The sequence below is a fragment of the Enhydra lutris genome, unplaced genomic scaffold, assembly GCF_002288905.1.
Source record: "Enhydra lutris kenyoni isolate GAN:26980312 unplaced genomic scaffold, ASM228890v2 scaffoldscaffold40, whole genome shotgun sequence".
In the NCBI taxonomy this organism is placed as follows: domain Eukaryota; kingdom Metazoa; phylum Chordata; class Mammalia; order Carnivora; family Mustelidae; genus Enhydra; species Enhydra lutris.
Window position 1 is genome coordinate 5,928,247 of NW_019154124.1, and position 19,096 is coordinate 5,947,342.

Below are 19,096 nucleotides of genomic sequence, written 5' to 3' on the forward strand. Positions count from 1 at the left end.
GTGTAATTATAGGCTCATGGATTTTTTTTTTAAGATCGTATTTATTTATTTGCCAGAGAGACAGAGAGGGAATATAAGCAGGGCGAGTGCGAGAGGGAGAAGCAGGCTTCCTGCTGAGCAGGGAGCCTGATGGGGAGGCTCCATCCCAAGACCCTGGGATCATGACCCGAGCTAAAGGCAGACACTTAACCAACTAAGCCACCCAGGCGCCCCAGGCTCATAAATTTTTATAGTTTTAATGTTCTTCAGTTCATTATAATTATTCTTTTGGGGGTTCAAATTGTCACAGCTGTGACCAGAAGTTTTGTTGTTGGTAACAGTAAAGTAAACTTAAAGGCCATTTATTTAAGAGAGGTAACTCCTAGGTATAATTTAATATCTTCCTCGGAAGTCCATACAAGTTATCAGTTAATTCTTCCAAGCCTGTGAGTGAGTAAAATGCCTATTTCAAGCACTCTTAAAGTTGTCAAAAGGAGTGGGGGAGAACTTTAAGCCAATTTGTCATCAAAAGGTCTTACTCTTATAGTTCCAACTATTGCTTTATTCCAAATCAAAGCACAAATATGCCTAAAGCCTCCTCTGCTGAGATTTCCTGCTGATAATCAGGGTTGTTGTTGTTGTTTTTTTTAAAGATTTTATTTATTTGAGAGAGAGAGAGTGAGAGCATGAGCAGGGTTTGGGGGAGAGCAGGGGGATAGAGAGAAGCAGGCTCCTGCCTTCAGCAGGAAGCCCCATGCAGGGCTCAGTCCCAGGACTCCACGATCATGACGTGAGCTGAAGGCAGACGCACAACTGACTGAGCCACCCAGGCGCCCCTAATAGTCGGTTTTTTAACGTTTTCATGACTTCTTGTTTTAGTTTCCCTGAAGAAAACACTGCCAGGAGAAAAGTGGTCAGATCCCAGGAAAGAACTATGTTAGCATGGGTCTGCTCCAACCAAAACCTATGGTTTAACTGTTGGGTTTCTTAGTAGCTTTACTAATTTAATTCAAAGTAGACCCCTCCTTTCTAATCAGTTCTTAATGTAGATCTAGAGTGAATCAGATTCGCATCCAGTTAACTTCTTTTGCAGTCCCCACAAGATCAGATACATCTGTATTCGGATACAGACTGCCTTCTGAAAGAGCACTTAGCTGTAGGACATCAGCTTTAGTGGAGGTTTTTGTAAAAGGACCTGCACCATTTCAGCCACTAAAGCAGAACTTAAGAATTTTAAACAATGTTATGAAATACTTCATTGCATATACCTGAGCAACCGTCTTCAAGAAATGCTTTACACGCGCGTGCGGTAGATATTAACAGCCTTGTTTGTGGATTGAAAACAGTGTACAAAAATAGTATTTACCTGTATCTAACTGATTTGTACTTAACTTTTTGTTCTTTTTCAACCTATTTTGAGAATTTTACCATGTACATAAAAAGCATTCATGTCTTACTGAAGGGAAATCTGTTTTTGTTTCAGTATGCCTCTGAGAATGTAAGAGTGCATTTCAAGATGTTTTATTTCTATGTGAATATGTTGGCATGTTTTACTGAAAGTTATTTAATATACTAGAAAATTTCCTGAGCTCTTTTAAATATGCCTCTAGGTTCTTCTTTCTGGATCTTAATAGCTACTAGTATATGCTTTGTGTTACTCAGCCCTGGTTCATATTCAGTCTTAATGCCCTGTCAAAATGGGCATAATCCACAATGACAAATACCAGACTTGGCTAGTCTTATTTTACAACAATATGGGAAAGCCCTGCCTTCAGGAAGAGTCCCACAGAGAGAAGCTCTTTGTCTTTCTCAGATCCTACACAATGTAACAGTGGTTGATTTCTGCCTCAGGGGGTAGATGGAATATGTTTAAAAATAATTACGAACCAGGGCCCGGGAAACAAATTCATGACACAGACATTGACTCTATGTAAAGTATCTGGCAGCTTACAGTGGCATCCCACTCTCCAGTCTCATCTGCAGTGGGACTCAAGAGAATTGGAAGGGTAGGAATTCTCTACAAGCCCTGGGAGTAGCTCATTGTAGTTTTCAGGTAACATCTAAAATACCCATTCCATGTGGTTTGATCCTGTATTCTTAATTGTTCAACAGAGAAAGGAGGTGCCTGCCTCCAAAGGTACGTTTTGAGAAAATGAGTCTGCCCTCACATGTACATGAAGGAGAGGGTAACAAACGCAGAGAACCTGCCCTGGAGTGCGTAGGTGTGTTTTTCTGTGTTGGGGGGTGGGTGGGGTGGGCTTGCATATGCCCTCGTGAGAGGCTGAGGGAGAGGGAGGATAGAGTATGGGATAGGGAAGGCTTTATCTATAATGTCTGCCCCTTTAAAGATAGTAAATCAACTTAAAATTTAAAATCAAATAACGTCCCTGGTGTGAGCCTATGTGCTTTGAGTGCAAAAATGCTGTTGGTCCATTTTAGTGTATCTTTCAGGAACATCTTGAGCATTCACTATGCTTAGATTCTTGATAATACAGTTTGAGTGTTGGTAAGAGCTGGTTAGAGAACTGATAAAAATACTGCCTTAAGTCTCCATATAGCCAACCAAAACGCATGCGACGGCTTTGAAACCCCTCCAATCCCAACATGTTCAAATGCTTAGCCCTATAGCAGGTAATCTGCCGGCTTACTGACTTGGATTTAATCAAGTCTGAGCATCTCAAAAATCTATCTTGCCTTTGAGAAAAAGCATACCAGGCTTTTCACTTCACTTTGTGATGGATAAACCTGAGCTTTGTGGAAATTAAGTTTTTATAAATCCAGTCACTTTTTAAAATGTTTACAGAGTCATTTTTTAAAGATCACAACAGTATTTTTCTAAAGTCATCAACTTTGTATTCTGATTTATCAGCCCCCCAATACATGTAGAACATACATGTGTGTCCATAAACATGTCTGTGGACTCACATGTACATACATTAGGTGGAGGGGGTTACTGATGAAGTGTTCATTTTTCTCTTTTAAAATAGGGTACAAAGATGCTAATCTAGATAGGGTTAATGCTGTTGGGCAGAAACACCCAAATTTTTCAATTAATTGTCAGTTTGATGTGTGGCATTAGATTTTCATCATGTAATTGAGCTGTTAAGATTCTCCAGAGCCTACAACATGTTAGGCCTCAGTGAGCTCAACATAGCCAGTTTGAGTAATCCCACATTGGTGCATGATACTAGTATATGGCTCCCTGAAAAACTGGTTAGACTTCAAATTCAAAGAGTGTGACGTAAATGCTTATATTTATTAAAACATTACAAAAACATCTATCTTCATTTATTCGAGTGTATTTTATTATAAGCCTAACACCTAAAAAGGGCTTGCTCTGTTTCATAGCTCATGAAAGACCAGGGCAGGCTTAGAAAAATTGTTCTGATCCATTTCACAAAAAAGAAAAAGAAAAGAATGCTGGTTAGATTTTATGAATGAAGGGCTTTCGTTCTTCTCTTTGAAAACTTTCATATTTTAAATATTTCAATACAACATTTAAAGCATTTTCTATGTTGTCACTTTTTCTTCTGTGAATTAAAATGTATCGAGTTCTTGCTATTTTGCATTACTTTTTTATGACTAAACTGCAATAAAAACATTCTTTATTGTGCTTGGGTCTCAGTATTTGGGCAGGGAGGCTAATGGTGGTGCAAGATGGGAGAGGATTTGTCTGCACAAGAAAGAATTTGAAAAAATAATAATTTGAGAGATCTGCTGAGGATCCCAATACAACTTTATTTTTAGAAATACCTCACTTCACCAGAAGTCTAACAGGAGCTTTACCAATATTTTAAACCATTAATTTATAAGACGAAAATAGGGGCGCCTGGGTAGCTCAGTGGGTTGAGGCCTCTGCCTTCGGCTCGGGTCATGATCTCAGGGTCCTGGGATCGAGCCCCGCATCGGGCTCTCTGCTCAGCGGGGAGCCTGCTTCCTCCTCTCTCTCTCTCTGCCTGCCTCTCTGACTACTTGTAATCTCTATCAAATAAAATCTTTAAAAAATATATATATATAAGATGAAAATAAGTACTTCTCTGTATGAAACCAATTCTGGATTTTCTAAATTAGATTATTATCTGTATATATTTTTCTTTCTGCTTTACTACTTTGCTGGTCATTAAAGTCACTAATTCGTCTTGATTAACTTGAAATCAACTCAAATGGCAAAATAAAACCTAATACATCAGATGCTTATTCCACTTTAAAAAAAGTTTGGCCAAAGCTTTATTATTCAGTGTGGCAGGAAAAAAATTTTTATAAAACCACTGAAACACATGGTCCTGTGCCTAGATGGGCTGCTTTGATAAGGGACGGAAGAGCATGAAGGTGAGAAATACAGGTACGGAGCTGACAAAGTTGGCCATGAATCCCAGCTCGGCTACAAGTATATTAAGTAGGAAAGTTTTTGCACGCGTTACATCAAAATGCATTAGATCCACCGCACTGGGCAGATGGGAGGACACCACTGGCACCCAGCCAGCATGTGCCTAGAATGGATGTGGTCTAAGCAAGCACTTTATGATATGGGACCCTTCACTGGTAGTGTAGTGATCAAAACATAATCAATATACATCACAATAAGCTTTTCTGCCTGACATCAGATACCACTTTTTATTGTACTACAAAGACATCTGAAGAAAACATACAATTTGAAACGCTTTATTTTTGTGTGTGTCCTGGTTATTAACAAGGCTACTTAATAAAGTTAGTGAAAGGAAGTTTTCATGAAAGCCTTCAGGATCAGTTGTATGTCATATAGCGGGGAGTAGCACTGAATTTGGCGTAAGACTTAATGACCTTATTTACAGCCTCCAAGAAATCCTTCTCGGTAGCAATTTTTCGCCGTGCTCTGATGGCAAACATGCCGGCTTCTGTGCAGACGCTTCTAATCTCCGCACCTTTCAAACAAACAGAAAACGACAGGCTTATTAAAGCAGCCTGAACAGACAGACCAGCAAATGTAACGAGCAAGACCTTTCAACCTACCAGTGCTATTTGGACACAGTCGCGCTAACAATTCAAATCTGATATCTCTTTCGACACTCATTGAACGAGCATGAATCTTAAAAATATGAGTCCGACCCTAAAAATGGGGGAATAGATAAATATTAAAATGGAAAAAACACCACAGGAAGAAAAAATTTCACACGAGGGGACTCTTGGGATCTCTGAAACGAAATGATTTTCTTACCTCTAGATCAGGTAAGCTGAATTCAATCTTTCTGTCCAGTCTCCCTGGCCTCATGAGTGCTGGATCCAGGGTGTCAGGTCTGTTAGTGGCCATCAGCACTTTAATGTTACCTCGAGGATCAAAACCGTCCAGCTGATTGATCAGTTCCAGCATCGTTCTCTGCACTTCGTTGTCTCCTCCAGCACCATCATCAAAACGAGCCCCTGAGAAGACAAAAGGAAAAATAAGCTCCTCGACGTCCTCTCGAGGACAGCGCGACGCATAACTTGAGGTACTGTCACTGCCCGCTCCTGTCAGGACGCCAGAGCGTGTGAACGTCTCCCTGGGAAGCACACGCTCTGAGAAGAGCCTCCTTTACACAAAACTGATTAGAGAGGGCATCTTTCAAAGGGACTCGTCATAGATTTACGGAACAGAGGCTTCTTTAAAGTATTTTTTTTAACCTCTTTAAGGAATTTTTCTTTTTTAAAGATTTTATTTATTTATTTGACACACAGAGAGAAATCACAAGTAGGCAGAGAGGCAGGCAAAGAGAGAGGGGGAAGCAGGCTCTCCGATGAGCAGAGAGCCTGATGCGGGACTCGATCCCAGGACCTGAGATCATGACCTGAGCTGAAGGCAGAGGCTTAACCCACTGAGCCACCCAGGCACCCAGGAATTTTGTTTTTTTAAGTGACTCAAGAACACCTCCACTTTCAGCACAGTACACATTGGCACAAGGCGACAGAACACATGTGGACTCGAGCGCTATGATGGTGTCTGTATGTAAGAAATGGTCATACTCTTCCAAGTTTCTCAGAAACTCTCCTTTAAAATATGGCTAAATCCATAATACAGCACACTGATTCTGATGTATTATCTGAGCTTAATGTCAATCTCTCATTTGCAACCAAAATAAAAAGACCCCCAAATATATACTCTCATTCTTAAGTTGTATAAATACATACGGTTGTATTAATGTATTATGTATAAAACAAAAAAAAAATTGGAAAACTCTTAAATGAGATTAAAAATACAAAGAAAAATTCTAGATTCCTTCCTGTACCCTAATACTATTTTATATACAATGTACCTTGGAAGCCACAGCTTCAGAGCATCCTGACATCATAAAGCTTATTCCAAAACTACTATACAAATAACTTCAGAGTCACAACACTACATCGATGCACTGTGGTCACATTATGTCCCTCCAAGACATTAACCACAGAAATGTCCAAACCTAACATCCAACCAGTCTAAAAACAAGATTCTAAGTAACCTAACTGCAGTCCCCAGAGAGCATTAGAAGGTACACTATGTTTTCAAGTCATTTGTGTCACTAAGTTCATTAAGTAACTGTCTGAACATATGACATCTTTCAAGCTGTTAAGAATTATTGGGGCGCCTCGGTGGCTCAGCTGGTTAAGCGACTGCCTTCGGCTCAGGTCATGATCCTGGAGTCCCACAGTCAAGTTCTGCTTCAGGCTCCCTGCTTGGCAGGGAGTCTGCTTCTCCCTCTGACCCTCCCCATTCTCATGCTCTCCCTCTCAAATAAATAAAATCTTTAAAAAAAAAAAAAATTATTACTCCCAGGATGCCTGGCAGCTCACAGTAAATTAAACATCCAACTCTTGATTTCAGCTCAGGTCATGATCTCAGGATTGTGGTATCGAGGCCCATGTCTGTCTCCTTCTCTCTCTGCCCCTCCTCTCTCCTAAAAATAAAAGAACTACTACTCTCATAAACTATAACAATAGTCTAGGCCTACAGAACAGTTTAGTTTTCAAAGTTTATCTCACTTGTCACTTAACTTTTTTTTTTTAAGTAGGCTCTACCCCAGTGTGGAGCCCAATGTGAAGCTTGAACGCATGACCCTGAGATCGAGATCTGAACTCAGATCAAGAGTTGGACGCTTAACCAACTAAGCCACCTAAGCACCCCTATGACTTACTTTAAATCTCTCAAAAACCTGAGAAATAAACAAGGCAGGAATTATCATTTTCTTTATATGGTAAGCAAACAGTAGCTCAGTTAGTTGGAATAACCTGCCTGAATCACACAGCTAATACTGTATTTCATAAAATCTACAAAGTCAGCAGTAACATTACTTTATGTATACATTATGAAAAACTGCCACCAACTAAATTACGCCCTAGTGCTTTCTTACCACATTAAGTGAAGCTACATCCCCAATTAGAAATTGTTAAAGTGTGAAAACGTGTGTCACGTGAACAAAATGAGGAAAGGACAAAGATCAAGACTTTCAGAAATAACAATGCTCCATCTCTTTTTTTCCTTTACGGCAGATCTCTGTTGTCTGTTAGATCTGTAGCTCACACATGCCAGAGCTCACAGAAGAGCTGGAATTAAAATTCTCTACAAGATTAACCCATCAAGAGAACTCTACACATATTACTTTAGCATGCTCATGAAAACCAATCCTAAAGTAGCTCTCTAAAAAACCACATACCTCCAATAGCATCAATTTCATCAAAGAAGATGAGGCAGGCTTTTTTCGTTCTGGCCATTTCAAAGAGCTCACGAACCATTCGAGCCCCCTAATGAGAAAAATGATTCAGAGTTGGTTTAAAACATTTTTTAAACACAGTAAATAACTTTTCAATATTCCTAACAGTATTCTTAAGTATTAGTAATACCTAAAGATTTTTTTTTTTTAAAGATTTTATTTATTTATTTGACAGAGATCACAAGTAGGCAGAGAGGCAGGTAGAGAGAGAGGAGGAAGCAGGCTCCCTGCTGAGCAGAGAGCCCGATGTGGGGCTCGATCCCAGGACCCTGAGATCATGACCTGAGCCAAAGGCAGCGGCTTAACCCACTGAGCCACCCAGGTGCCCCATGATTTTTAAAAAAAACTGAAGTTGGTACCTATTCCATCAAATTAATCTTATTACCCTCCAAACAGTATTAATTTCATGATTCTATACCTATTAAATAGCCAATACTTCAAGATCTGAAGAGGTCAAATGAACACTTGAATAAAGGCACCATAACAATCAGTTAAAATTGAAGAAAGAAAGCTTCTGATTTATCATTAGCATTTGTGAGCACTAATTTCACTGTGTACTTTTTTTTAAGATTTTATTTATTTATTTGAGAGAGAGAATAAGCAGGAGGAGGAGAAGAGGGAGAGGGAGAAGCAGGCTCCCTGCTGAGCAAGGAGCCCAATGCGGGCTTGATCCCAGGACCCTGAGATCATGACCTGAGCCAAAGGCAGATGCTTAACCAACTGAGCCACCCAGGCTCCCTGCTTTAAAAAGTTTTGATCAAGGAACAGATCAACTCATGCAGCTCCTTTACTGAGTCTTATTCTAAGTATAGTAATCATTACTGTTTCAGATGTGATATACACAGCCCTAGACCTAATTGTAATGAAAAAATACATCGTATGTATACGTGTGTGTATGTGTGTACACCCTCATACGTATACAGACGATTATGTTCTCTTTTCATAATAGCATATGAAATGCTGCCCCTGAAAAAGTACACTTTTGAATGCACTCACTACATTTCTGGGGTCTCAGAAACCAAATCTGTAGAAAGGCCATCCTTCTGAAGAGGAAGCACACTGATTACAAGTTTTAGGCAACTGTTGTTGTCCAATGACCAAGGGAAGGCCAGTGGCTTCTGAGCTACTAATTACATCAGTCAAGAAATTTCATGTCTCAGTTCTTCAGTGTGGAACTGTTATTCCACATCATAAACCTTTCACAGGGCTACGTAATAGTTGATTCTGATCAATGTACTTTACCTCACCGACGTACTTCTGTACAAGTTCAGATCCAATAACCCGGATGAAGCAAGCATCAGTCCTGTTAGCAACTGCCCGAGCACAGAGGGTCTTGCCTGTACCAGGTGGACCAAAGAGCAGCACACCCTTGGGAGGCTCAATGCCAAGGTTAACAAACCTCTCTGGCTGTGGTGGGAGACATGATTTTTACATTTATCATTTCTGTGTAATAAACACAGTACTACTTGTATCATATCTGTAAATATCATTTATTTAAACCAAAAATCATTAAGTCCACATGTATACACTTGATCTAAATAAGAATTTTGCTTATTCTAAGACACAAAATCTAAATAGACTCACATCAATATATAATACTGAACGGCTTTTAACGGTGTTTTTCTTATCCAGGCTTAACAAAATATTTTCCCCCCGTTTTAAAAAAATTACAGTGTTTTTTTGGTTTTTTTTTAAAGATTTTATTTATTTATTCGACAGAGAGAGATCACAAGTAGACGGAGAGGCAGGCAGAGAGAGAGAGAGAGGAGGAAGCAGGCTTCCTGCTAAGCAGAGAGCCCGATGTGGGACTCGATCCCAGGACCCTGAGATCATGACCTGAGCCGAAGGCAGCGGCTTAACCCACTGAGCCACCCAGGCGCCCAATTACAGTGTTTTAAAAAACAAAGGTATTATCTGGTGTTTAATATTCCAGTTTTCCATTATCCTCCCAAGCTTATTTTGACTCAATTTAAGCCTACATCCTCTTGGTATCATTAAAACACGTGGTTTCTTCTACAGTAACTTATAGTAAATTCTAACATATTGCTAAAAGTTATACCTCAATCTCCTCTGTCACTCAAGATAGCAGATCTGTTTTTTAATACGTCTGACCAATCCTTTTGCTTCCTCTCTTCTGGAATGTACCAACTCAGCACACCTCTATCCTCTACTCGCTCAAAAGTTTTCACTAAGGAAAACATAAAATTTTCAAAGCTATCTAATAATAGGTAACTTAGTCCACAGACTCAGCCACTTACATGAAGTAATGGGGTTTCAACTACTTCTCGAAGTTTCTCAATCTGTTCCTTACAGCCACCCACATCACTGTATGTGACATCAGGTTTTTCTTCCACCTAAAAGAAAGATGAAAATGTGTAACATACAGCCATAGGCTTTTGAATACTAGTTCAAATGTTCTATTCACTACAGCAGACCCAACACCCAAAAAGAAAAATGAGACTCATAGCAAATAAGAATAACATAAAAATGGAATCCATTGTCCAGTGTCCTACCACCACTTGCAATACTACTTGCTATGACACTAAGTGAGAGACAAACCAGTAAAAAGAAAAGACTGATAAAAACTTTCTCATCTGAAAAACTGTTTAAAACATTTTTAACTCTCCAGTATACGCCCACATATTGACAGTTTACAAGTCAAAGTTTCAAAATTCTTTGAGATGGATGCAATTGTATTCAGAGTCATGCCATTCATTTTCCCTCCCGTATTTTCTCACCTGCATCATGGTAACTGTTGGGTCAATCTTGGGAGGCAGCGGAATGTGAATCTGATACTTATTTCTGTCCACCCTAAGGATTGTAAAAAAGATCATCATTCAACACATTCAAAAAACTTAGTTAATCATCATGTATTGTATATACATTAACTTACTTAATTCTGACTATCTTAGAGCAAGTGCTTCCTCCACTCACACCACGTTACCTTAAGTACACCATCAAACTCAACTCTCAAATCCTGCACTTGAGTCTGACGTTTAAAGCCATTCACAAAAAGCCCGAGTGGGGTAAAGGAAAGAAGCAGATGTGGAAGAAAGGGTGTTCAACGGTAGTACTCTACCACAGGGTATTGCTTCGTATTCTACGGAACCCAGTTCATTCATTCCAAAGAAGCCAAGGATGTGGATGTGACATGGTATCTTTAATGAAAGAAGAGTATTTACTTTAAATACAGTCTTACCCAACTCTCATCCCTTCTTCAATGTCGGTAGGTGCTACCTGATCACTGAGGTCCACCACAAACTTGGCAAACTGCTTCACATTGATAATGTACTTTGGGTCCTCCGAGTCAGCATTGATTATCTTCGTACACCTAACAGCAAAAGGCTTGGTTAGAGTAAGGAACCTAAACTACTAATAATGAATTCAAGTAACTAGATTCTCTCCTGGGCAAGCAGTATACTCATGAGCAAGTAAAAACTAGAACTGCAGAAATTAGATCACTGCTAATGATCCTTTACTATAGAAACCCAAGGGTCCACTCAAATTAAGCTAAGCTGTAAATTTTTCAAAAGACACATTCCCCTAGAAAGTTAAACCCAAATATTTCATTATTAAGAAGTTCTCTAATTTCTTAAAAATTTTTTAAAGATTTTATTTATTTATTTGAGAGAGAGAGAGAGACTGGAAGAGAGCACGAGCCGGGAGAGGGAGAAGCAAGCTCCCCACTGAGCAGGGAGCCTGATGCAGGGCTTGATCCCAAGACCCCAGAATCAGGACCTGAGCCGAAGGCAGATGCTTAACTGACTGAGCCACCCACGTGCTCCAATTTCTTGATTTTCTTAAGTACATTCCTTAGTGATACTCCTCTATATCTTAAGTTACTCTCCATTTTATTGTCCCTTTAGGAAGATGGTCATCTTGTCTCATAACAAGTTAAGTAATAAATGTGTTTACCTTCTTTTCTGAGTTTATACTGCAAATCCATGTTTATCATTGCAGCTATTTTTAACTCAAATGTATTTTTCTGTGTGACATGGTAAAGGCAAATGTGTAATACCACGTACATCATAGTAAAAAGCAGTCTACTGCCCTTTCTCTTCTGTCTATGGAAGAAAAACAAAAAACAGAACTCACTATAGGACAAATCCATGTCATAAGCTGTAGCACTAATACGGGGAAATACAAAATAGTCTAGAGTGTACGTAAAGGTAGAGCCCAAAGTAAGCTCAAGAATGCTTTGTCCAGTCTTGAGCATGGTGTGGCTCAGCTCATGATCCTGGGGTCCTGGGATCAAGACCCAAATTGGGCTCCCTGATCATTGGGGAAGTGGGGAACCTGCTTCTCCCTCTCCCCTCTCATGTTCTCCCTCCCTGTCCCTGTTTCTCTCTCAAATAAATAAAATCTTTACAAAAAGAAAAAAAAAATGCTTTATTCCTACAGCAAAACTGTGTGACAGGACTCTGTTTTCTGTTACCAGTCAAGGTCTATCAGGGAAGATTACATATAAAGTACCGATCACTAGTTCCTCTGACAAACCATGTCCACAGTGTCTGCACAAATAAGGATTTTTTTAAATCCAAAGCTGAGAAAGTACATATATGTAAGGACGTCGACTTTCAGAATGAACTTGAGTTTCTCTCAGTTCTTAGGTCTCCACCTAAAATCAATGTATGATTACCAGACATCTAGCATAAAAGATAGACTCCAAACAAGTGAAGGGGAAAAAAGCACCTTGGATAAAGTACAAACCTTGCAGTTATCATTCATTTCCTTAGTGATGAGAACATCTTATAACCATGATTCAAATATAGAGGACATTCAAAAAACCAACAAACACCTATACTGAAAGAATAAAGAGCTCTTAGAAATTAAAAGCTTGAAAAGAGAAACAGGAAGGAACAAAAAAGGAATAAAAGGACTTAACATTAAGAAAATCTCAAAAGTAGGGACGCCTGGGTGGCTCAGTTGGTTGGACGACTGCCTTTGGCTCAGGTCATGATCCCGGAGTTCCGGGATCGAGTCCCGCATCAGGCTCCCAGCTCCATGGGGAGTCTGCTTCTCCCTCTGACCTTCTCCTCGCTCATGCTCTCTCTCACTGTCTCTCTCTCAAATAAATAAATAAAATCTTTAAAAAAAAATAAAAAATAAAAAAATAAAAAAAAAAAAGAAAATCTCAAAAGTAGAGCAAAAAGACCAAAACAAACAAACAAAAAACCACTGCACAGGGAAGATTAGCATATTAGCAGAGATATCCAGGAGATCCAAGTAACAAAAGTCTGGAATAGAGGACCAAGAAAATAGAAAGAAATTAACAAATAATTTCAATAAAAACTGCCATAGTGAAGGCCATGAGAGCCAAGCACCATGGATGAAAATTCACCAATACTGAGGCATGTCATTATGAAATCTCAGAATCCTGAGAATGAGGAGACTCTACAACTTTCAGATTAAAAACAGGTCACATGTACAGGACTGGGAATCAGAAGAGCTTCAGATCAACAACATTGGGAGGGGGAAGACCGTGGAATGCTGCCTTCAAAATTCTGAAGAAGGAACATTATACCAAGACATTTTTGGACATACATGGTCTCAAAATATTGCCTCCCAACTTGCTTCTTCCAGGAAGCTACTACAGAGCTACTTACACCTAAAGCAGGTATGCATAAACCAATACGAGAAACTCATGGTACGCAAGCAATAGGAGAGCAGCAAAGGGAACCTCCAGGGTCAGAGGTCAAGGATGGTTGTGATTTAGCATGTGCAAAGGGCCATGGTGCAATACTGAAGCAGGTGAGCAAGTGCTGGGAAAGACTTCTTTAGGACAATGGACCCGAGAGAACCTGAGGTGCAGCTGACACACCTGAGGTATGTGTGAGAAAAAACCTGCTGGACCTAACACATCTGAAGAGCAATTTTAGACAATCAGGAAAACCTGGAGGGTTGTTTTTATATATATAGAAAACCGGCAAATGAGAAAAGACGATTATGACAAGGAAAACAAAAAACGGTACAAGAAAGAAAATAATCACGGTTTACTACTTGCCTCTTAGTGAACAGCGTTACTTAGCCAGTTATGAAAACAGTGACTACTGACCTTACCAAAAGTTTACTGTAATTACATCAGGAGGATGTAGGGATAGGACAGGTATGTTTTGGGGATGAAGGCAGAGGAAACAAAACAAAATCCTCAAGCCAGCAAACAATACCTAAAGTTAAAAAAACAAGACACAATCTACAATATGCAAGAACTGTGTCCTTAAGAATCACGAAGGTAGGGCGCCTGGGTGGCTCAGTGGGTTAAGCCGCTGCCTTTGGCTCAGGTCATGATCTCGGAGTCCTGGGATCGAGTCCCGCATCGGGCTCTCTGCTCAGCAGGGAGCCTGCTTCCTCCTGTCTCTCTGCCTGCCTCTCTGCCTGCTTGTGATCTCTCTCTGTCAAATAAATAAATAAAATCTTAAAAAAAAAAAAAAAAAGAATCATGAAGGTAGAAACCAAACCACTAGTTAAGACTTTTGAAAATAGGTATTTCTAAGGGTAGAGGAATTGGGAGAGACAACTATTGTCCAAGCACTGTTTAACTCTTTAAAACCATGATAAAACGGAAATGTAAACCAATAAATGGAAAGAAGGGGAGACAGAAAAAAAAGGAGTGAGGGAGGAAGGAAAAGAGGAAAGGAAAAATAACCTTTAGCTGTAGTAAAGAGTTAAAACTGAAACAAAATGTTCAATGATTAGAATAAAACACAGGAGAATATAATCTTGGATTAAGCTAAGCCTTCATAAGCAACAATCAAACCCAAGAGGTATAGTGAAAATATATTAATTTTATTTTTTATTTTAATTTAAAATTAAATTTAAAATTAAATTTTATTTTATTAAAAATTTTAAATTAAATTAAATTTTTAATTTTTATTTTATTTATTTTATATTTATTTATTTATTATATTTATTTTACACATTAGTACAACAAAAGATACCAAGAAGTTAAGTGACAGAATGGGAAAAAAGATAATTGTAGCATATTGAAGAAAAGATTAGTATGTACAATATAGGAAGTGCTCCTAAAAATTCACAAAAAGAACCCAATAGAACAAAACATGAATAGACACACAAATACAAATGTTGGGGCACATGGGTGGCTCAGTGAGTTAAAGCTCTGCCTTCGGCTCAGGTCATGATCCTGGGATCAAGCCCCGTATCGGGCTCTCTGCTCAGTGGGGAGCCTGCTTCCCCCTCTCTCTCTGCCTGCCTCTCTGCCTGCTTGTGATCTTTCTCTTTCTCTCTCTCTCTCTGTCAAATAAATAAATAAATAAATAATCTTTAAAGAAATACAAATGTTTAGTCAGTATAAGAAGCTGTCACACTAGTAATCAGCATAATGCAAATTAAAATGAGATTTTTATTTCCCCCCAAATAGTAAAAGTGTAAAAATAGATGATCACATGTCTTGTATTGATCAGGGAAACAGATATTTGCCTCAAAGCCTCATGTTAGGAAGTATAAATTGGTCAAACTACCTTTTTCCAGATTTTCAAAACTGTAAATGCCTTTGACCTCCCAATTCCACTGCTAGTAAGCTATACTACAGAAGTGTATGCACATAGAGAAATATTTAACATGAACGTTCAGTATAGCAACTGTACAGTAGTACAGTTGTACAGTAACAAAATTGTAAATAAACCAAAATCTACAGAATATGAGTAATTTTTAAAAAAACAAGAGAAAGAAAAAAAGAAGTACTAAAAAAAATCAGGACATGTTTCTTTGCATGCAAATATATATATGAAGATACACAGGAGGGCTAAGAGGACCAAACTATTTTCAGTCACAGCTAATGAGGGGATATGGGACAGCAAAGATGAGAAGGGAGGTTTTCCGGTTTTCATCTGATCTTTTTGGTACCATCTGAATCTTTCGAATCTTTTATATGATTATATCTTCACCTACTTCTTGAGTAATTGTTGAAAGCATAAAATTTAACCCCAGATACTTCTATAAAAACTTTGTTTACTTCAAACTAGGAATAAGAAATTTTTATGAACTACTGCATACACCTAGATTCTAAAAAGTGCTTAAAAGTACAGATAAAAATGAATTTCCAGCATGCTATGCATACCTTGCAACCTGCAAAGGCTGTTCACTCTGCAGTGTTTGTTTATCTGCAGCCAAATCCCAGAGTGCTGGTGGGGCCAGGCCAGTATCAGACTCTTTAATACCTAAATAAAGAGAACAAAACCCACTGAAATGTAATGCATCACCTGTAAGCAAGCATTCTCAAGCTCAGCACCACTAACATTCTGGATGGAGTAATCTGCTGTGGGGGGTGTCCTGTGCATTTCTGGGTAGCGGGCAACATTCTTGGCCGCTCACCACTAGATGCCACCAGCACCACCTCCCCATCAAGTCATGAGCATCAAGAGTATCTCTAGTCACTGCCAAATGTCCTGGAAGAAGAGGGCACAGGGGTAACACCCCATCTGAAAACCACTGCCCTAAAGCAGTCACAAGCCAAAATGCAATACCATATTTCACAAATTTGTGCAGGTCAAATACTGTAAAACTTCACCACTCAAATTACTGAGAAGAAAAGTTTCCAACCACTGGGCAATAGTGTGCTTACTTCAAGCAATACCCTGGGAGACCATATTTTTATTCACTAAGAAACATTTACTTCCTTTTTTTTTTTTTGAAACATTTAATTCTTTAATGGTTTATTGAACTTGGCTCTGAGCAACAGAAACATTATTTGCTTAAAGGATGAGGTTGCTTACCTGCTTAAGCACTGATCTTGGTTGTAAAAGGTAGTGAAAAATTATTAAAGGAGTTCTAATTTCTAAACAGGAGAGTAATAATTGTTTTAATCTATAATTCATGAAAGAGTTTTGTATACACTCTTTTGATATAATTAATACAGGACATTTAAAGAGATAAGAATAATGAAATATATACCAGTGAGCTCATTAATTTTCTTGAGAAGTTGTTGAATGTCATCTTCAACCTGCTTTATCTGCCTGGAGTAAGTGCTTTGACCCTAGGAGATAAAGATCACTTGAATTAGACCATTAAGACATCAATGTATTAAACTGCAGACAAAGTGTTAACAGTTACAATCTTAATAGCTATTATTGACCCAAAGCTTGTGAAGTGGAAATAGAGAGTATCTTTCAGAAGTATTCCTGAGCCAGTATTTTCCCTCAAACAACACACCATTATGTAGGCTAACAAACGAAAATCATGCCTGAAACTAACGAAAACTACAAGTCCATTTCCATGCATTAAACTTTCCATTTCAGATTTAATTCAGTTGCATACATTTTAAATGTAGTACACACTGGTGTATGTTAGTTCAAGTATCTTCCAATGTAGGACCATACTTACTTACAAATAGTATAAAAAAATATACAAGCTTTGATATGCTGAATATTTGCTCTCGATCTAATCTAGAGAGAAACTGTGGTATGTAACTTTTCAGTGAGGATTATTACAAACTGCTAGACTTTCTTTTCTAATTATTTGGGAGGATAATACCAATAATAGTTTTTTTATTTTATTTTATTTATTTATTTGAGAGAGCGAGCGAGCGAGCATGAGGAGGGGAGGGTCAAAGGGAGAAGCAGACTCCCCTCAGAGCAGGGAGCCCGATGCGGCACTGGATCCCAGGACTCTGGGATCATGACCTGAGCCGATGGCAGTGGCTCAACCAACTGAGCCACCAGACACCTGCAACAATAGTTCTTATTTCAACATAAAACATCTACATTTGGGACACCTGGGTGGCTCAATCGGTTAAGCCACTGCCTTCGGCTCAGGTCATGAACCCAGGGTCCTGGGATCAAGTCCCACAAGGGGTGGGGGGTGGTCCTTGCTCATCAGGGAGCCTGCTTCTCTCTCTGCCTCTGACTGCCACTCTGCCTGCTTCTATGCGCGCACAGGCATACGCTCACTCTCTCTCTCTCTCTCTCTGACAAATAAATAAAATATATATTTTTTTAAAATCTGCATTTGGTAGACACTAAAAGGACTTACGTAAGTTTTCAGCAAGGCAATATCCCCCTCATCCAGAGCTAAAATAAGAGAGAATACATTAGGTTCAAATCCGGGAAATTAGAGCTAACAATTCTTTTCTGTTAAATTTAAATTGCATTAATTGAGTGAGAAAAATCACACAAAGTTAGTAATGACATAAATACAACCAAGAAAAAGTTCCTGGACTCAAGGAACGTTTATCTTAATTGGGTTTAAAGGCAGATTTTTAACCAACAGCGACACATAAATGCTGAAGAGTCTTAAAGTCCTGTGACACAAAAAGAACAGGGAGCCCAAAGAATAGTTTGAGAATCGGAACAACCTGGGCACTAGCAAAGTTGCAGCAAGTCATGCATTTGCTAAGTAACACTGGAAAAAAAGAATCTAAGCATTAGTTCTGTCATATGAGAAACAGAGAGAACACTCATTTTACCCTCATAATGCTGCTATAAAGACCAACTAAGATATGGGTGAAGCAGCACATAAAATTCTATTTTAGTCATAACTATATACAAAGGATACATTTACTGATACATTTACAGAATGATAACCTACCCAGAGACACACACGGATGAAATGCTAAATCTCTGTGACTAAGTTTTCTACTAGGTGTCTGAGTAGCTCTGAGCAGTATCCTAAAATACTGCCAAGGCAAAGAGTAAAGTGTGGGATGAACACAGAGAGAAAATTTCTTTCTTTGGCGGGGAGGTGGAAATGGAAAAGAAAACAGTGCTAGGACTGACTGAAGTTGTTTACGAAGGGAAGAGTAAGAGAAAAGAAGGGAAAAAATGCAAGAATATTTTTTAAATAGTCTGTAAGAAACAAAAGAAGAAAGCAGCATATAGATGAGACTAGAAGGGGAAGAAATGTGAGCTGGGTGTGCATTATCTCCTGCACTGTGGGTAGAAGTGTCAAGCCATATAGTCCCTACAGAGAGTAATTTCGCATTATCAAACTTACAACTCCATTTCTCAAACGGACCCTACAGCTTGTGTTTGTATTGGGATAAAAGTTATATGAACAAATTCGTTGCTCTAGGATGGCCATCAGATTGGAAGACATCTACATGTGCATCAATAAGGATTAATTGTATATATTACTGCTCCCCCAATAAAGTGGGATACTATGCAGATGCAGAGATAGACAGCAGGGACTTTTTATAGAACAATATGAACTTATCCCTAACACACGTGAAGATGGGGGAAAAGCAAGATGTACAATATGCTCCTTTTAGGTAAAAATAAACGCTTGTTTATGCACAAAATGTCTAGAAAGATAACGCAAAATGGCAACGCGATCTGCCTCCGAGGATAATGGATGGCTGGGGCCAAGGGCAAAGACACTTTTCAGTGTATCTTTTTTTATGCCTTTACTGTTTTGAACCATCTGAATAAATTAATCAAAGGAATGTGTGTCGTCCCCCCCCCCCC

General features: G+C 38.9%; 1 protein-coding gene across 1 annotated transcript in view; it reads right to left on the reverse strand.

Annotated features, from left to right (window-relative positions):
- Window positions 1-4,574: 4,574 nt before the first annotated feature.
- LOC111155299 (proteasome 26S subunit, ATPase 2) overlaps window positions 4,575-19,096 on the reverse strand; it is a 15,215-nt gene continuing 693 nt past the window's right edge. Inside the window, exons 2-12 of the mRNA XM_022515439.1 lie at window positions 17,667-17,704; window positions 16,590-16,671; window positions 15,757-15,856; window positions 10,879-11,010; window positions 10,418-10,490; window positions 9,938-10,033; window positions 8,922-9,086; window positions 7,623-7,710; window positions 5,174-5,376; window positions 4,969-5,065; window positions 4,575-4,880 (exon numbers count right to left, since the gene is read on the reverse strand). Of these exons, the coding sequence (XP_022371147.1) occupies window positions 4,723-4,880; window positions 4,969-5,065; window positions 5,174-5,376; window positions 7,623-7,710; window positions 8,922-9,086; window positions 9,938-10,033; window positions 10,418-10,490; window positions 10,879-11,010; window positions 15,757-15,856; window positions 16,590-16,671; window positions 17,667-17,704 (1,232 nt within the window). The 3' untranslated portion in view covers window positions 4,575-4,722. The remainder of the gene's footprint in view (window positions 4,881-4,968; window positions 5,066-5,173; window positions 5,377-7,622; window positions 7,711-8,921; window positions 9,087-9,937; window positions 10,034-10,417; window positions 10,491-10,878; window positions 11,011-15,756; window positions 15,857-16,589; window positions 16,672-17,666; window positions 17,705-19,096) is intronic.